At 33.6% G+C, this 12,246-nt stretch overlaps 1 protein-coding gene across 7 annotated transcripts in view; it reads right to left on the reverse strand.

Annotated features, from left to right (window-relative positions):
* The window catches only part of RICTOR (RPTOR independent companion of MTOR complex 2), a 74,835-nt gene that overhangs the window by 30,592 nt on the left and 31,997 nt on the right, over nucleotides 1-12,246 (reverse strand). For all 7 annotated transcript variants that reach the window (XM_021551552.3, XM_085568128.1, XM_085568125.1 and 4 more), the window contains 12 exons: nucleotides 10,582-10,708; nucleotides 9,562-9,731; nucleotides 9,252-9,319; nucleotides 8,234-8,301; nucleotides 6,892-6,974; nucleotides 6,171-6,258; nucleotides 5,263-5,353; nucleotides 5,052-5,118; nucleotides 4,864-4,944; nucleotides 3,424-3,524; nucleotides 1,785-1,947; nucleotides 1,275-1,376 (listed from right to left, as the gene is read on the reverse strand). In XM_021551552.3, coding sequence (XP_021407227.1) covers nucleotides 1,275-1,376; nucleotides 1,785-1,947; nucleotides 3,424-3,524; nucleotides 4,864-4,944; nucleotides 5,052-5,118; nucleotides 5,263-5,353; nucleotides 6,171-6,258; nucleotides 6,892-6,974; nucleotides 8,234-8,301; nucleotides 9,252-9,319; nucleotides 9,562-9,731; nucleotides 10,582-10,708 — 1,209 coding nt within the window. The remainder of the gene's footprint in view (nucleotides 1-1,274; nucleotides 1,377-1,784; nucleotides 1,948-3,423; nucleotides 3,525-4,863; nucleotides 4,945-5,051; nucleotides 5,119-5,262; nucleotides 5,354-6,170; nucleotides 6,259-6,891; nucleotides 6,975-8,233; nucleotides 8,302-9,251; nucleotides 9,320-9,561; nucleotides 9,732-10,581; nucleotides 10,709-12,246) is intronic.

The raw sequence follows: 12,246 nt of genomic DNA on the forward strand, positions 1-12,246 counted from the left end.
CACTTCTCATTCAGAAAAGAGTCCCCAGTTTTCACACACTAGGAACTTTTTGACAGGATACTAGCAAATACATTGCTGGGGATGTTTGAGATGGCAGAGAAACCGGCTGTTTGATGAAAATTTCAGTTTAAAAAAAGCCCAAAACAAAGAGGTCAACTATATAAGGCTTCCACTGTCAAAATACTACATAGACTAACAGTGAGAGTCTGAAAAAATATTTCTGATAATATCTTTAATATGGAATCAAAGATAAAAGTATCTGTGACTAATAATAGTTATCTAGTAATCCAGTAAATCGTATAATGGCAGTAAAAAAAGTCTGTAAACAGTGAAATCTGGTGGAGCAAAGCTACTGTCATATACATATTCAGGTCTTTATACCAGACAGATTCTTGCTCTTTCAACTTTATCGGTCTCTGAAAAAAAGGCACAGAAATATTTAGTTTCTTTTCTTTTTCTCAAAAAAACAACATAGACTTGATTATGACCATTAAGCCTTTTTGTACTTTCACCATCTTTGTAACAACACATTAAAGAAGACAGTAAGAGAATGCTACTCAGCTGAAGGATGGTTTTGATGCACAGAATGACACTTTGGAGCAATTTTGGTTTGAAGATTACATTAAGTACATAGAAAGTTTTCTTAGTCAGGCAAAGTATACTTTCTGCTTACAAAGAGAAGTAATATCTTAAAATCTGTGCATTAAATATATTTAAGATATGTAAATGCCCATCACCCCATTAGTTATATCCTTGATGATGTAAAAAGAAATTTATTCTGTAATTAAATCAATACTACAGAAGTATTTGCATTATTTCAAAATATTTTATGAAGTTTTCATACCTGATTCAGTCTAAGCATCTGAATTTTGATCTAGAATCCACCTCCTACTATAATCTTCAGCTCACATTATTTAAAAAAAATTTGCTATGAATCTAAACATAGCAGTACCTCTCTGTAGTCTGAAGTATTAACAGCTTTAAAGACAATATACCTAATTCTATAAAGTTGATTTCTATACAAATAAAGACATAAAACATTTAATACATGCTTCTTAGGAAAACTGTGAATTTAACTACCATGCATTTTTTAATACAGTTTAAAGGTTGCATATAAAGAGACTATAGCAGCACTGACTAAACCCAGGAGATTCTAATTTCCTGAAATAAAACAAATTATTAGATGTACTGTGGAATGAATATTAGAAAGCCAAAACTCACATGAGAAACATACTTTTTTCCCCAACATATTATCATGGCCTTTGTAAGCTCACCTTCAGTATGGTCCCTATTAAATTCCAATTCCAGTCGAGGTTCTCTTTGTGATTGAGAACTTGGCTGTCTCGAAGATTCATGATGAGTGCTTCTTCTGTATCCTGGAATACAGATATGAAAAATTATAACAGGCTTCCCTGCACCATCTTTTTCAGTCTTGCCACATGAAATACTTACCACTCACGTAAAAATCATTAAAAAGGGCTGTGTTTCACAGTAATGTCCATTTTAAGGTAAATTGTATGGTTATAGTACTGCATTAAGAAGTTAAAAGTAAGAGATCACAACTGGTCACAAAAAAGCAATAAAAGTTATTGAAATTTCATTCCTCCATTTCCAGAAATGCAATTTAGTACCTACAACTACACGCAAGACAAATGAGATGAAAAGATACTACGCATAATCACACAAATGATTCTGAATTACATTGAGTGAAGCTGGAGGGGTAGGATACAAGTCTTCAGAACACAGGGTCAAATTCAGGTTTGAAAAATGAATTATCATAATACCTTTAAAATAAAGATGTCTTTCTGCACACGGTACTGATCCCTCTTCTGGTGTGTTGAGATCGCTTTCTGAATAATATGATCTAAATGGAGGCTGTAAGGTTTAGGGCCTCTTTTCTTCATCTCATGAAAACGTTTTAAGCAGTTGAGTGCTGCACTTGCTCGCCTGACAGAAAAAATATATGTTATAAATTAGTATTTGGCAAGTGTTATCAGACTAAAGAGGACCACCACCTTCTGACTAACAATTCTGAAACAAAAGAAAATATTTTCTTGAGACACATTTTTATACATCCACAAGATTGAGTTTCATATCAAAATTATACAGAAAATTATCTTTCAGAGTTTCTAGCACTGATCCTTACTAATAACTTTTCTTCTGCCCTGCAATTACTGCCGTCTGTCACAGTTCAGAGAGGATATTGGAGAGTTTAAAGTTGATTTCCATTGTGAGATATCACAGTAGATCAACATCCCGCAGTAAAGTTGGTAGTTGAGAGCACTAGCTTCAACTTAGAGTAACAAAATATCCCTCATCCATTCCCATCCCCAACTCGCCTCCATGAAAGGATGGCAGGAGTATCCACATAAAAATAGAGTATCTAAATAAAAGTACACCCTCTGTATCTAAACAGTTCAGCAACATCATGTTTCTGATTTCTGGGAAAAGATAACAAGTAACTTGAATGACAGCTGACAAGGGTAAAACCAGTTAATTACAAATAGTAGTAGCAGGAAAAAACCCACCCACTGAGCAAATAAAAATAAGTAAGTCTGAAAAAGAGGAGTTAAGCCTATCTTTCTTCCCTATTAACAAAAATTGTCATAGTGTAGGAGAGTAGTGTAGTGTTTATTTTCAAACAAATACATTTAGATTTGGTCACTTATTTAAATTACTTAAATTTAATCTGTAACACAGAGTACAGCTTCTCAGACTATAAAACAGTGTAGTGTGCTGACCAATGCCAAATTCCTAAAACAAAAAATACTACTTCTAAAAAACTACTTTCTTTCAACAGAAATGGGAATTCTTACTACTCTATCAGATGTGTCCAGAAATGCCAACAAGGACAGCAATTCCAGGTAATGCATAAGCATCTGTCATCTGCTCCTTATATTTTCTTTCACCTCACTACTTTGGCCATGTGAAATATCCTCTCCTGAAATTTCAGATATGCCTTTTTTGAAAAGTAATGTTGTAATTGCATAGCAAAGTCTTCCACTGACATATAAGAAACCTTCAAAACCAAAAACAGAAGAGCTCTACACTTTTAGGAAGTACTCTACGAGCAGCATTTATCATTCCACACTAGCAGTTTAGAAAAATGCTGTAATTTATCACTGACAACACAATGAAAGAAAGAACATTATATCATATATCAGAGTACTGATCTGATAAGACAGATTAAAAATGGCAAGAGTCCTTAATGAATACATTTTTACAAGTGAATGAAACCTCAACACACTCGATTTGTCTTCTACAAAGAAAACCAACTAAGAACACAAAGCTGAAGAAATGCATATTAACGACATGTGAATCTATAAAATTATTTGATTTCTTCCATTAGGAAGTTTCAGTTTTGTCAAGTACCCAGAAGTTGGTATTTTGTGACAGGACTTTCAAATGTAACAGAATTCTTACTGTCTTTTCTCTTTCATGATGTCAAAGGATGCTGCCATATTCATCAGTGTTGGTAAGCAGTGCAAGTGATGGCTATGAGAATGAGGAAGAATTGTGTTTGCCTACAAAACCAACAAAAGACCAGTTAGAATAACTTATTACAATGACTTAATCCATCTTTTCAGGATCAACATTTCAAGAATCAACCACTTTTCACAGGATTTTCACAAATTTATGACAACAAAATTACATTTTGCTTAATGTCAGAGCATTATTTTGAACATACCATTTTGAATTTGATCTAAAAAATCAACCTGAATTACACTAGAAAGTAACTTGAAACAATTTGAGAGTTTTATAACACATATTGTTTCCACTGGAGTTTAAGTTGCAATATGCAAAAACTTGCAAAGCATCAGATGTGCTTATGTCATGTACATATGAGTACTAAAAACCCTAAAATCAGAAATACAATTAAAGCTGATGATTTCTACTAAAACATTACTGTGCAAAACCCCCTGATTTATTAACATAACATTCTAAGTTACTAGACATTTAACTGCTTTTTTTAAACATATGTAGCTCTGCAAATATTTTTGGAAATTAAAGAACATGAAGATAAAGAGATTACTTGCACTTCCAAACACTAAATAAAACAGGTAAGTCCTTTTTTTAGGTTTTGAGAAATAGTAGCCATATCTGATTAACAGAACATCCTTCAGAAAATCAAAAAATATCTGTGCTTTACAACATACTCCAGCGTGAGTCAACAATCACGCCCATTCAAAAGTATTCAGGAAACCAGAAATATAGCATATAATGTTATAAAAAGTGAAGGCTGAAATGTAGCACTGGAATGTTTACGAAAATAGTATCATCACCTCAGTACAAGATTAGTTTAAGAGAGGGAAGATAGTGTAAGAGCTGTCTTACGGTATCTTCCACTTCTTAGAAGTGGAATAAAGCTGAAGTTTCCCTGCAGCAGGAGCACTCCACCAAGATGGAGTTCCCTGAATGAGTAACATCACATACCAAAAGAACATAAAGCTGAATATGAAAAAATCTTCATCCGTCCTCCCTGTGAGGCAGAAAGCTAAATACACTTGGTCAGAGGCCTACTAACCATCACTCTAAGAAATGCAAAAATTCACAATGGTCCTTTTCCCAAACACAGTTACTGATGGGAGTGTTTGAAGGGTTCTAGTTTATAAATAGAACTGCTGCTAAGGCAAGAAAGTGAGTCAGACCTACAGACAGCATTGGAACAGAACCCCTAGCACTTTAACACCTTCCAAACTGTCTTCCTATTGAATTATACTAGTTTTAATATATCAAGTGCCAGAAGATGTACTGTGAAATTCATCCACTATTCAGATAAAAACATGTTTCAAGTTTGGAATAAAAATTAATGCTGTAATAGCAAATATATGTTTATAAGTATTTACATAAAGTTGTATTTACCATATGCAGAAGTTCTCCCAAAAGGATAGTTGCTCTGACAGATACATGGTCATCGCTACTTGTGATCACTTCAACAAGGCCCTTTAGAAGGCAAAAAAATATTACAACATTTAATGTATAGCATCTTACTTGAACTCTCATGGGAAAAAAGTAGCAAGCATCTAGTAAAACTGGAAGTCATTAGTTACCTCTAGAAGTCCATTGGTAATAAAAGCAGAAAGCACTAAAGCCAAGTAATTATCCATGAGATCAGGCCTAAAGAGAAAAAAAGTATGAAAACAGTTTAGAAAGTACATTTCTTATTGTTCCTGCAAGAAAACAAGAAATGTTTTGTCCACACTGCCACAAAGCAAAACAAGAAGAATGGTTTAGACTAAGCTCAGTTCATTAAATCCTCACCTTGACCTGGCTCGATGGGGTAAAACAGTTTTAGCCTCAGCAGCTACAAAGCCATCAGAAAGTCTCCAGCAGTCTTGAAACCTGCCTGGATCTAGAACAAGAAAATGTGGACAATGGTAATTATAAGCTTGGGTTTTACAGTGTCATTATAATGGCAGTCTCTATCCTTGCCTGCAAATGTTATTATTTCAGGTGGTTTCAAATTACAGAAAATTTTGTCAGAGGGCATCTCTAACAAGTCATCTAATCCACAGTTCTGAACAAAGCAAGGATAACTTGAAAATTATTACAAAGATTGTATCTAAGTGTCAACAAAAATAGAGATATTTCCAATTCATAAATATATTGAACATGTTTAAGAGAAAATACCACTAGCACCTAAAATGTTACAAGGTGCATCCATATATATGAGTAGCAAGTTTGCAACGAAGACTGATTTGTTTACTTATAAATTAAAAAAAGCAGACTTCTCTCGGGTTTACAAAAGAGTAATTCTATCGGTAAATACTAATTTGGTTAAATTTAAAGACACAAAAAAGCATGTACTTGCCCTCAAGAAAGCAGATGTCTGAGGACAATGGGGACAGCTAACAGACAATATATAGAGAAGTCTAACTAATAACTTGTCTGTAGTGTTCACTAACACATCCACAATTCTGCATAGTTCAAAGAAGTCTAATCTGTAGTGCTGACCTTACATCTTGTGTTTATGCCTAAATATGCTGATCTTTTATCAAACTTAGAAAACTTAACAGGTCATAAAGAATTTTAGACAGGACTTAAGAACACCCAATAAATTCAGTGATAAAACAAAGGCAATTTACAGTACATAGGAGACAGCAAAGTTTTCAAACTTGTATAGGAGTGTAATAAACAGAATTCTTATGTGAACTGTTTTAAATACTTACCAACACTGAGAAGTGCCTCAATAAATTCTTCTGCAATAACAGGGAGAGGAAGGCGAAATATATCGTAGAGAACTTCAAGCAGACCTCGCTACCAAGGAAAACACAACACAACAGGAATTTTAAAGATTTACAAAATTATCCCTTTTTCACTATTAATAGTGACCTTAAGATTTCTAGAGTACTAACACTGGTGCATTTGTTGCAGCGTTTTTTTTCACAAAAGGAAATAAACTGGAGAAAAGAGGATGGGGCTTTTTTACTTTTGAATTGTTCCTTATTGTCACTATGAATGCTATAGTAGCTACTTGGATTGCAGATTTTTAGAATAGTTACATCTGGAACCATCAACTTTTCTCTAGTAAGCTTAATTTGTGAAGAAATATTTTTTACCTGGAATTCAACTCTGATTATTATGCTTTAAACTTGCAACTGCAGCTACTGTATAATTGCTTTGATTTGTAAACATAATAAAAATTAATTTATTAACTTCTCTCTCCTCCATTTTGTCACATATACACAGTGTGCTTCCCAGTTTCACAGGAATTTTTAAACAAAATTACAGATTTAAACTTTGGGCGTTAAATAAACTCAAGGACAGATGACTCATAACTGGAATTGATGTTTATTTAAACCATTTAATTGTTTAAAAGTTAAGAATAAATTAATTAAAATATTAAGTATTAATATAATTCTATATCAGTACTAAATATTGACCACTTACCCGGATTTCCATATTTGGTATACAGAGTACCCCAATAAGAGACTGAATCCCAGAATTTCCAGGTTTGCACAGGCTGATAATACCTAGAAAATGTCAAATGTATAACAATATTCCCTCATCAACAAAAGAAAGGACAACAGACACGTTGTTAAATTAGATTTCCAGTTTTGAAAATGAGCACAAATGAAAAAACAATACTACTACTAATATTCACCTTGATATCATCTCCTTCCCAGTCAATAATATTTAATGAAACTTCCTAATCACAACTTTATATCCTCATTAAAAAATTGTGCTACTTTTATCCTTCCTACTGTGAACAGTACTCAAAAGTTACCTGTGAAAACAACATACGCATGGAATAAAGGACAAAAAGGCAAAACTGTCTGTAATAAGTAATTCTTAAGCTGGAAAGGTTTTCATCATCTGATGAGAACTGTAAGGAATTTCAATCAAAAGCTGTATCTTAACCTAACAAATTAATTTTTTTTTAGTCTCAAGTAAATTCTAACAGCTGTTAGATCTAAGTGCCTGAGTGCAGGGTGATGCAGTAATACACCTATCAGAAACTGTTTTCTGGAAGTTTCAAAGTCATCACAACCATGTGAGAACATACAAGAAACTTGAAAGATACCTGGATATTAAAATTAGGCTTAGCAATCATTGTCAGAACTTAAAAATAACACAAATAGTGTCAAAAAACAGCCTGGAAAAATTCCACTCAAAATTTTGGTAAATGTTTATATTAACTGATTTAAATCTGCAAGACAGTGTCTTGACAAAAAAAAAAAAAAAAAACAACAAAAAAACCCCAGTTCTTGAGACAGTACTTTCATCTTACATATTGTGATAACACACACAAAGGATTTACTAAAATAAAAAAAAAAACAAACTTTTTCGACTTAGAAATGTCTTCTACATGAAAAATTGCTAACTATGTCCATTTCCAATTTCTCCTCAGCCATGGCAAAAGGTAAAGTGTTTGGCGATCTGTCTTAACACAGATAAAAAAAGACTTCATTTACAGTGGCAGAACCAATCTCAAATGCAAGTTCTTATGATATGATGTTATTTTAAACATCCTTTCCCACATTAGATTTCAAGAATGACCATCAAGATGTAATTTATAAGGCATTTTACACAGGAGGGGAAAAGCTGTGCCTTGTCAGGAGTCTAAGGAAAGTATGTATTGCATCCTCCAATTTTACAGTATCAAAACACATATTAAGCAGCATTGTTATAGAAATTAGACATATCAAAGGGACAGACCCTGTGTCATTTATACTAGAAAGTAAAATCACACTTCCAATCATCCAGGTTCAAGCAAATAAACAAATCTTACCTGCCCACGATCGAAATGCTGCCACTATTCCCATTTTACTAGCTAGGAATCGTGCTTCTCTGTCCTCTCTGCCATTGAAACAACAAATGTCACAGTGCAGGTAATAATTACAAAACAAACAGTTCTAAAGTATTTTTAGGTAGTTTACTGAGATGGTAGACAAAATTCAGACTAAAATAAATATTTTATGTATGCATATATGTGTACGTATGTATTTACACAATGTATATACGCACAGAATTTTTGATTTATTGTTACTTTTCCTCTTCCAGGGGAGTTTCCACAGGAGGATAACATCAAAAACACTCACAGGGGTCAGATGAATAACTCTGCACCTCTACTGACACCAAGTCTACAGCAGAGATGTAAAGATTTGGACCTTACTCAGTTACCCAGACCTAAGCATCTACTCCCATTTGATAATTAAAAAATTCTGAATAATTCAAGTTATAAGCCATCTCAGGAGACCTCTCTCTAGTCCAAATTACTGCACAAAAAGTCACAACCCCTCTGCAAGAACTAAGCAAATGCCTTTACAGTGTCCAGAGCTTTAAGAGGTCTACAAGCTTCTGTAATTCAGCTTGAAATACCTGCAAAAAAAATCAAGGTTTTATCTAGCTGGGTGCTAGAAACTCAAGGCAGCAGGACTTCTCTGGACAACCTATTTTAACTCTTGACCAGCCTCATATAAAATCATTGCCACAGCCCCTTTTATCAAATTGAAATCTTTCTTGTTTCAATTTGTCTCTGTTGCTTCTTGTCCTCCCACCTTACACCATCATAAAAGGCTATGGCTACATCATCTTGAAAGCATTTTCATAGGTAGTAAAAAAGTTGCTATTCAGCAGAGGGTGTCCCTCAACCCTCTCCTCTCTAGGCTCAAAAGCCCTTTTAAATCTTAAATGCAGTTTGGCCTATGATACTCAACCTCTAGAAATGTAGTATTTAGAAGGAAGTACAGCTCAATTCCAATGCTATAAACATAACTGATGGCACGAGTAGCAGCACTAACACTTACTTGAGTTGTCCTTCAGCTGTGTCTGGATTATGCCTGTAGTGAAAATCTGTGTAAGGGGCTAAAATTCGCTAAACAAAAGAAAGACATGCATTATTTTCACATGAAAATACAGTTAAGTCTCTAGTGCCCTTTCCTCAGTCCCACTCTGAACTGCTATATTATTTCTGCTTCATAAATCTCAGACTTTTAGCCTAAAACATTTTCTTTCAGACACTGTGCACTAACACACATGAAATCTGAGACAAAAGTAAAATGTTTAATGAGTAATACAGTGCAGTTTCTGTAACTAAACAAATAAAATTATACTCACCTCTAATTCTACATCTGCTCGCACATACTGTCGAGTCTTTGGATGATTAATGAGGTGCAAAACCGTAGTTATCAGAGCCTCATTAATTCGGCTTAGCTGGCAGTCAATCACATTTTTCAAGATGGTACTTAAACCACCTCGAAGAGCCACCACCTCAGGATTTTGAAGTGCTAAATAAAGGAAAACAAGTAATTTTGGCCAGTGATCGAAGATAAAACATTTCATACCATATCACAAACTTGTCATCTCTAGTAAGGGTATCTTACTTGTCCTGAACACTGCTGAGGCACATGTAAAGCTTTTAATGGGACTAGCTGACACTGGTAATGAACAGTGATTTTGGATTCATTTATCATACACAAAAATACTGGTCCGCTCAGTCTCCAGCTGAGTCATTTCCCAACTTAACTCCCAACCAAGTTCCCATATAGTAGTTTTGGGATTTTCCCATGAAGAGTTTTTATGCTTCACTGAATGGACAGAGATAAAAATACTGAAATAAGAGTAACATTTTGTTTATTTCCTTGAAATAGAAGCTTTAATCTTGAAAACAATTTCCTGAATTTTTTACCGCTGGTTGATTTTGAAAACCTTCAAAAGTCAGCAGCCAAATTAAAGTTTAGGGAATTAGTAAAAACCACTGTCTCCATAACTACAGTGCCCACTGCAAAATTTTTTTAAAAATGAGGGTATTTTGTAGTTCTCTGAACTCTTCTAAATTTGTCAACATCTTGTGTAAGGAAATCTCCCTATTTCAAATGCTCAGTTTAAGAAACACCAACTGCAGTATAGAAATGTTTTTAAGGCAAAAACTGTCAAGTCTTGAAGGAAAAGATGAAAACCTGAAACTTTTGCCTATGATACATAAATGGATTTTTAGTTATTTTGGTTTATATAATACAAATAACTAATATCCATGAAATATCTACAGGAATACTTAGCATCTAATTCCTTAATAAACAAATACTGTGAATGACAACTATGTCAAAACTGAACACTAATTAAGAAGAATTATCTTACCTAGTTCACAGATAATGGCTATACATGCTCGAACCATTCTGTCTCTTTCTTGAAGACCATCATTTCCAACTGCTATCAAAGAATTAGTAATAGAACTGGGGAACAATGAAGCATTCACAGTGATCATCTGCCAAAAAGGAAAGAAAAAGCCTTCTGGTTTCTTTACATTTTTCTAAATACACTTAAATATTCACTAGTATTCTGTTACATTCATACAGTGAGATGAGTCCATCTATTACTTGGCTGTAACAGCTGAATCTTCAAAACTATTTATTTTGCTCTTGAAATTTTTTCAATTTCAATTTGTTTGTCAAGTTACTTTTACCATTCTCTTTGCGCTTCAGTTGTTTTATATTTTATCTTATTAAGAAAGAATTAAAAATATGGGGTTTTTTTTTGCAGTGAGAATTAAAACTACCTTCATCATAGCTTTTTTTCCCCAAGATTATCTTTATTGACAATATTATCGAATGACACAGGGTCGACTACAAACTCATCTCCTATTAAGAACATTGTGCACTATGGAAAACCTCAGCTGTTAGTTTGGGACACTCAGAATTCACACCAGATTAAGGTGCAAGATGCATTAAAGGTAAAGAAAACTATTCCTAAACAACCAATACCACCAATTCTTCACTGTCCTCCAAATGAGCCTTTTATTATAAACGCTGAGCAACTGCTTGTTCACACTTTTTCAATTTGTGAAAATTAAATAAACATACCCCTCTGAAACAAGATCACTAAACAGATGTATTACTAAGGAGGAAGCAGGTTTTTGATTGACTGCCTAAAAAGGGAACAGTGTAATAATGTTTTATAGCCCACTCAGCCATGTCACATTTATTTCTCCACTAATAAATAAAAATGAGCAATAAAAAATACTCAATATCCATCAAACACCTAAAAATTAATTCTCTTCCAGCCACATGGTCTTTCACTTTTACACTGGGAAGAAGAAAAAAGAATAAGCAATAGAATAGGTGTACCAGTCTACTCTAGAAACTGCAACTTGTTTGCTACTGATATTGACATGGTATTTTCTGTGAGGACACAAGCAGTTCTGCTTCACTGTCTTCTTTGCTTTGAAGACAAGAGAAGGAAAGGTTTCTTGTAACACTCAATTCTAAACACATCAGTAGAATAAACAATTTTTAAAATTTACTTTGTATCTGTTCTAGGTCTTAAAATGCAGTTCTAAAGACCAAGGACAGGTAAAGGAAAGCTACTCACAAGTAGCTATAATGAATAAGTAATACAGACTATGAATTTGGTCTTTTAAGACTCTTTTAGAAAAGAGGAAGAAAGATGGCTCATATTGCATCTAACCCAGACTTCTGCTTTAAAAATAAAACACCCAAACTATTAAATTTAGAAGAAATGTCTTATTGACTTCTATCAGAAAAACGGTTCCTGAAGCAACTTCATGCCATCCTTTTAATGGCTGAAGATATTACTAAATTGTAAACTTTTATCTGTAAATGTAGGATGTTTACAGGCAAAACAGGCAGTGAGCACTCAGCCTTCAAAAACTATTGGACATCAAGTTTAAAAAATCAGATTTTTAAAAAATCTACCTATACCATTTAAACCTAATATTTTTAAAATAAAAATATTGCCTTTTCTAAATTCATAAAGAAATATTACTATTTTATATTTTGTTGTTTT

This window comes from Lonchura striata, chromosome Z, assembly GCF_050655825.1.
Source record: "Lonchura striata isolate lonStrDom1 chromosome Z, ASM5065582v1, whole genome shotgun sequence".
In the NCBI taxonomy this organism is placed as follows: Eukaryota; Metazoa; Chordata; class Aves; order Passeriformes; family Estrildidae; genus Lonchura; species Lonchura striata.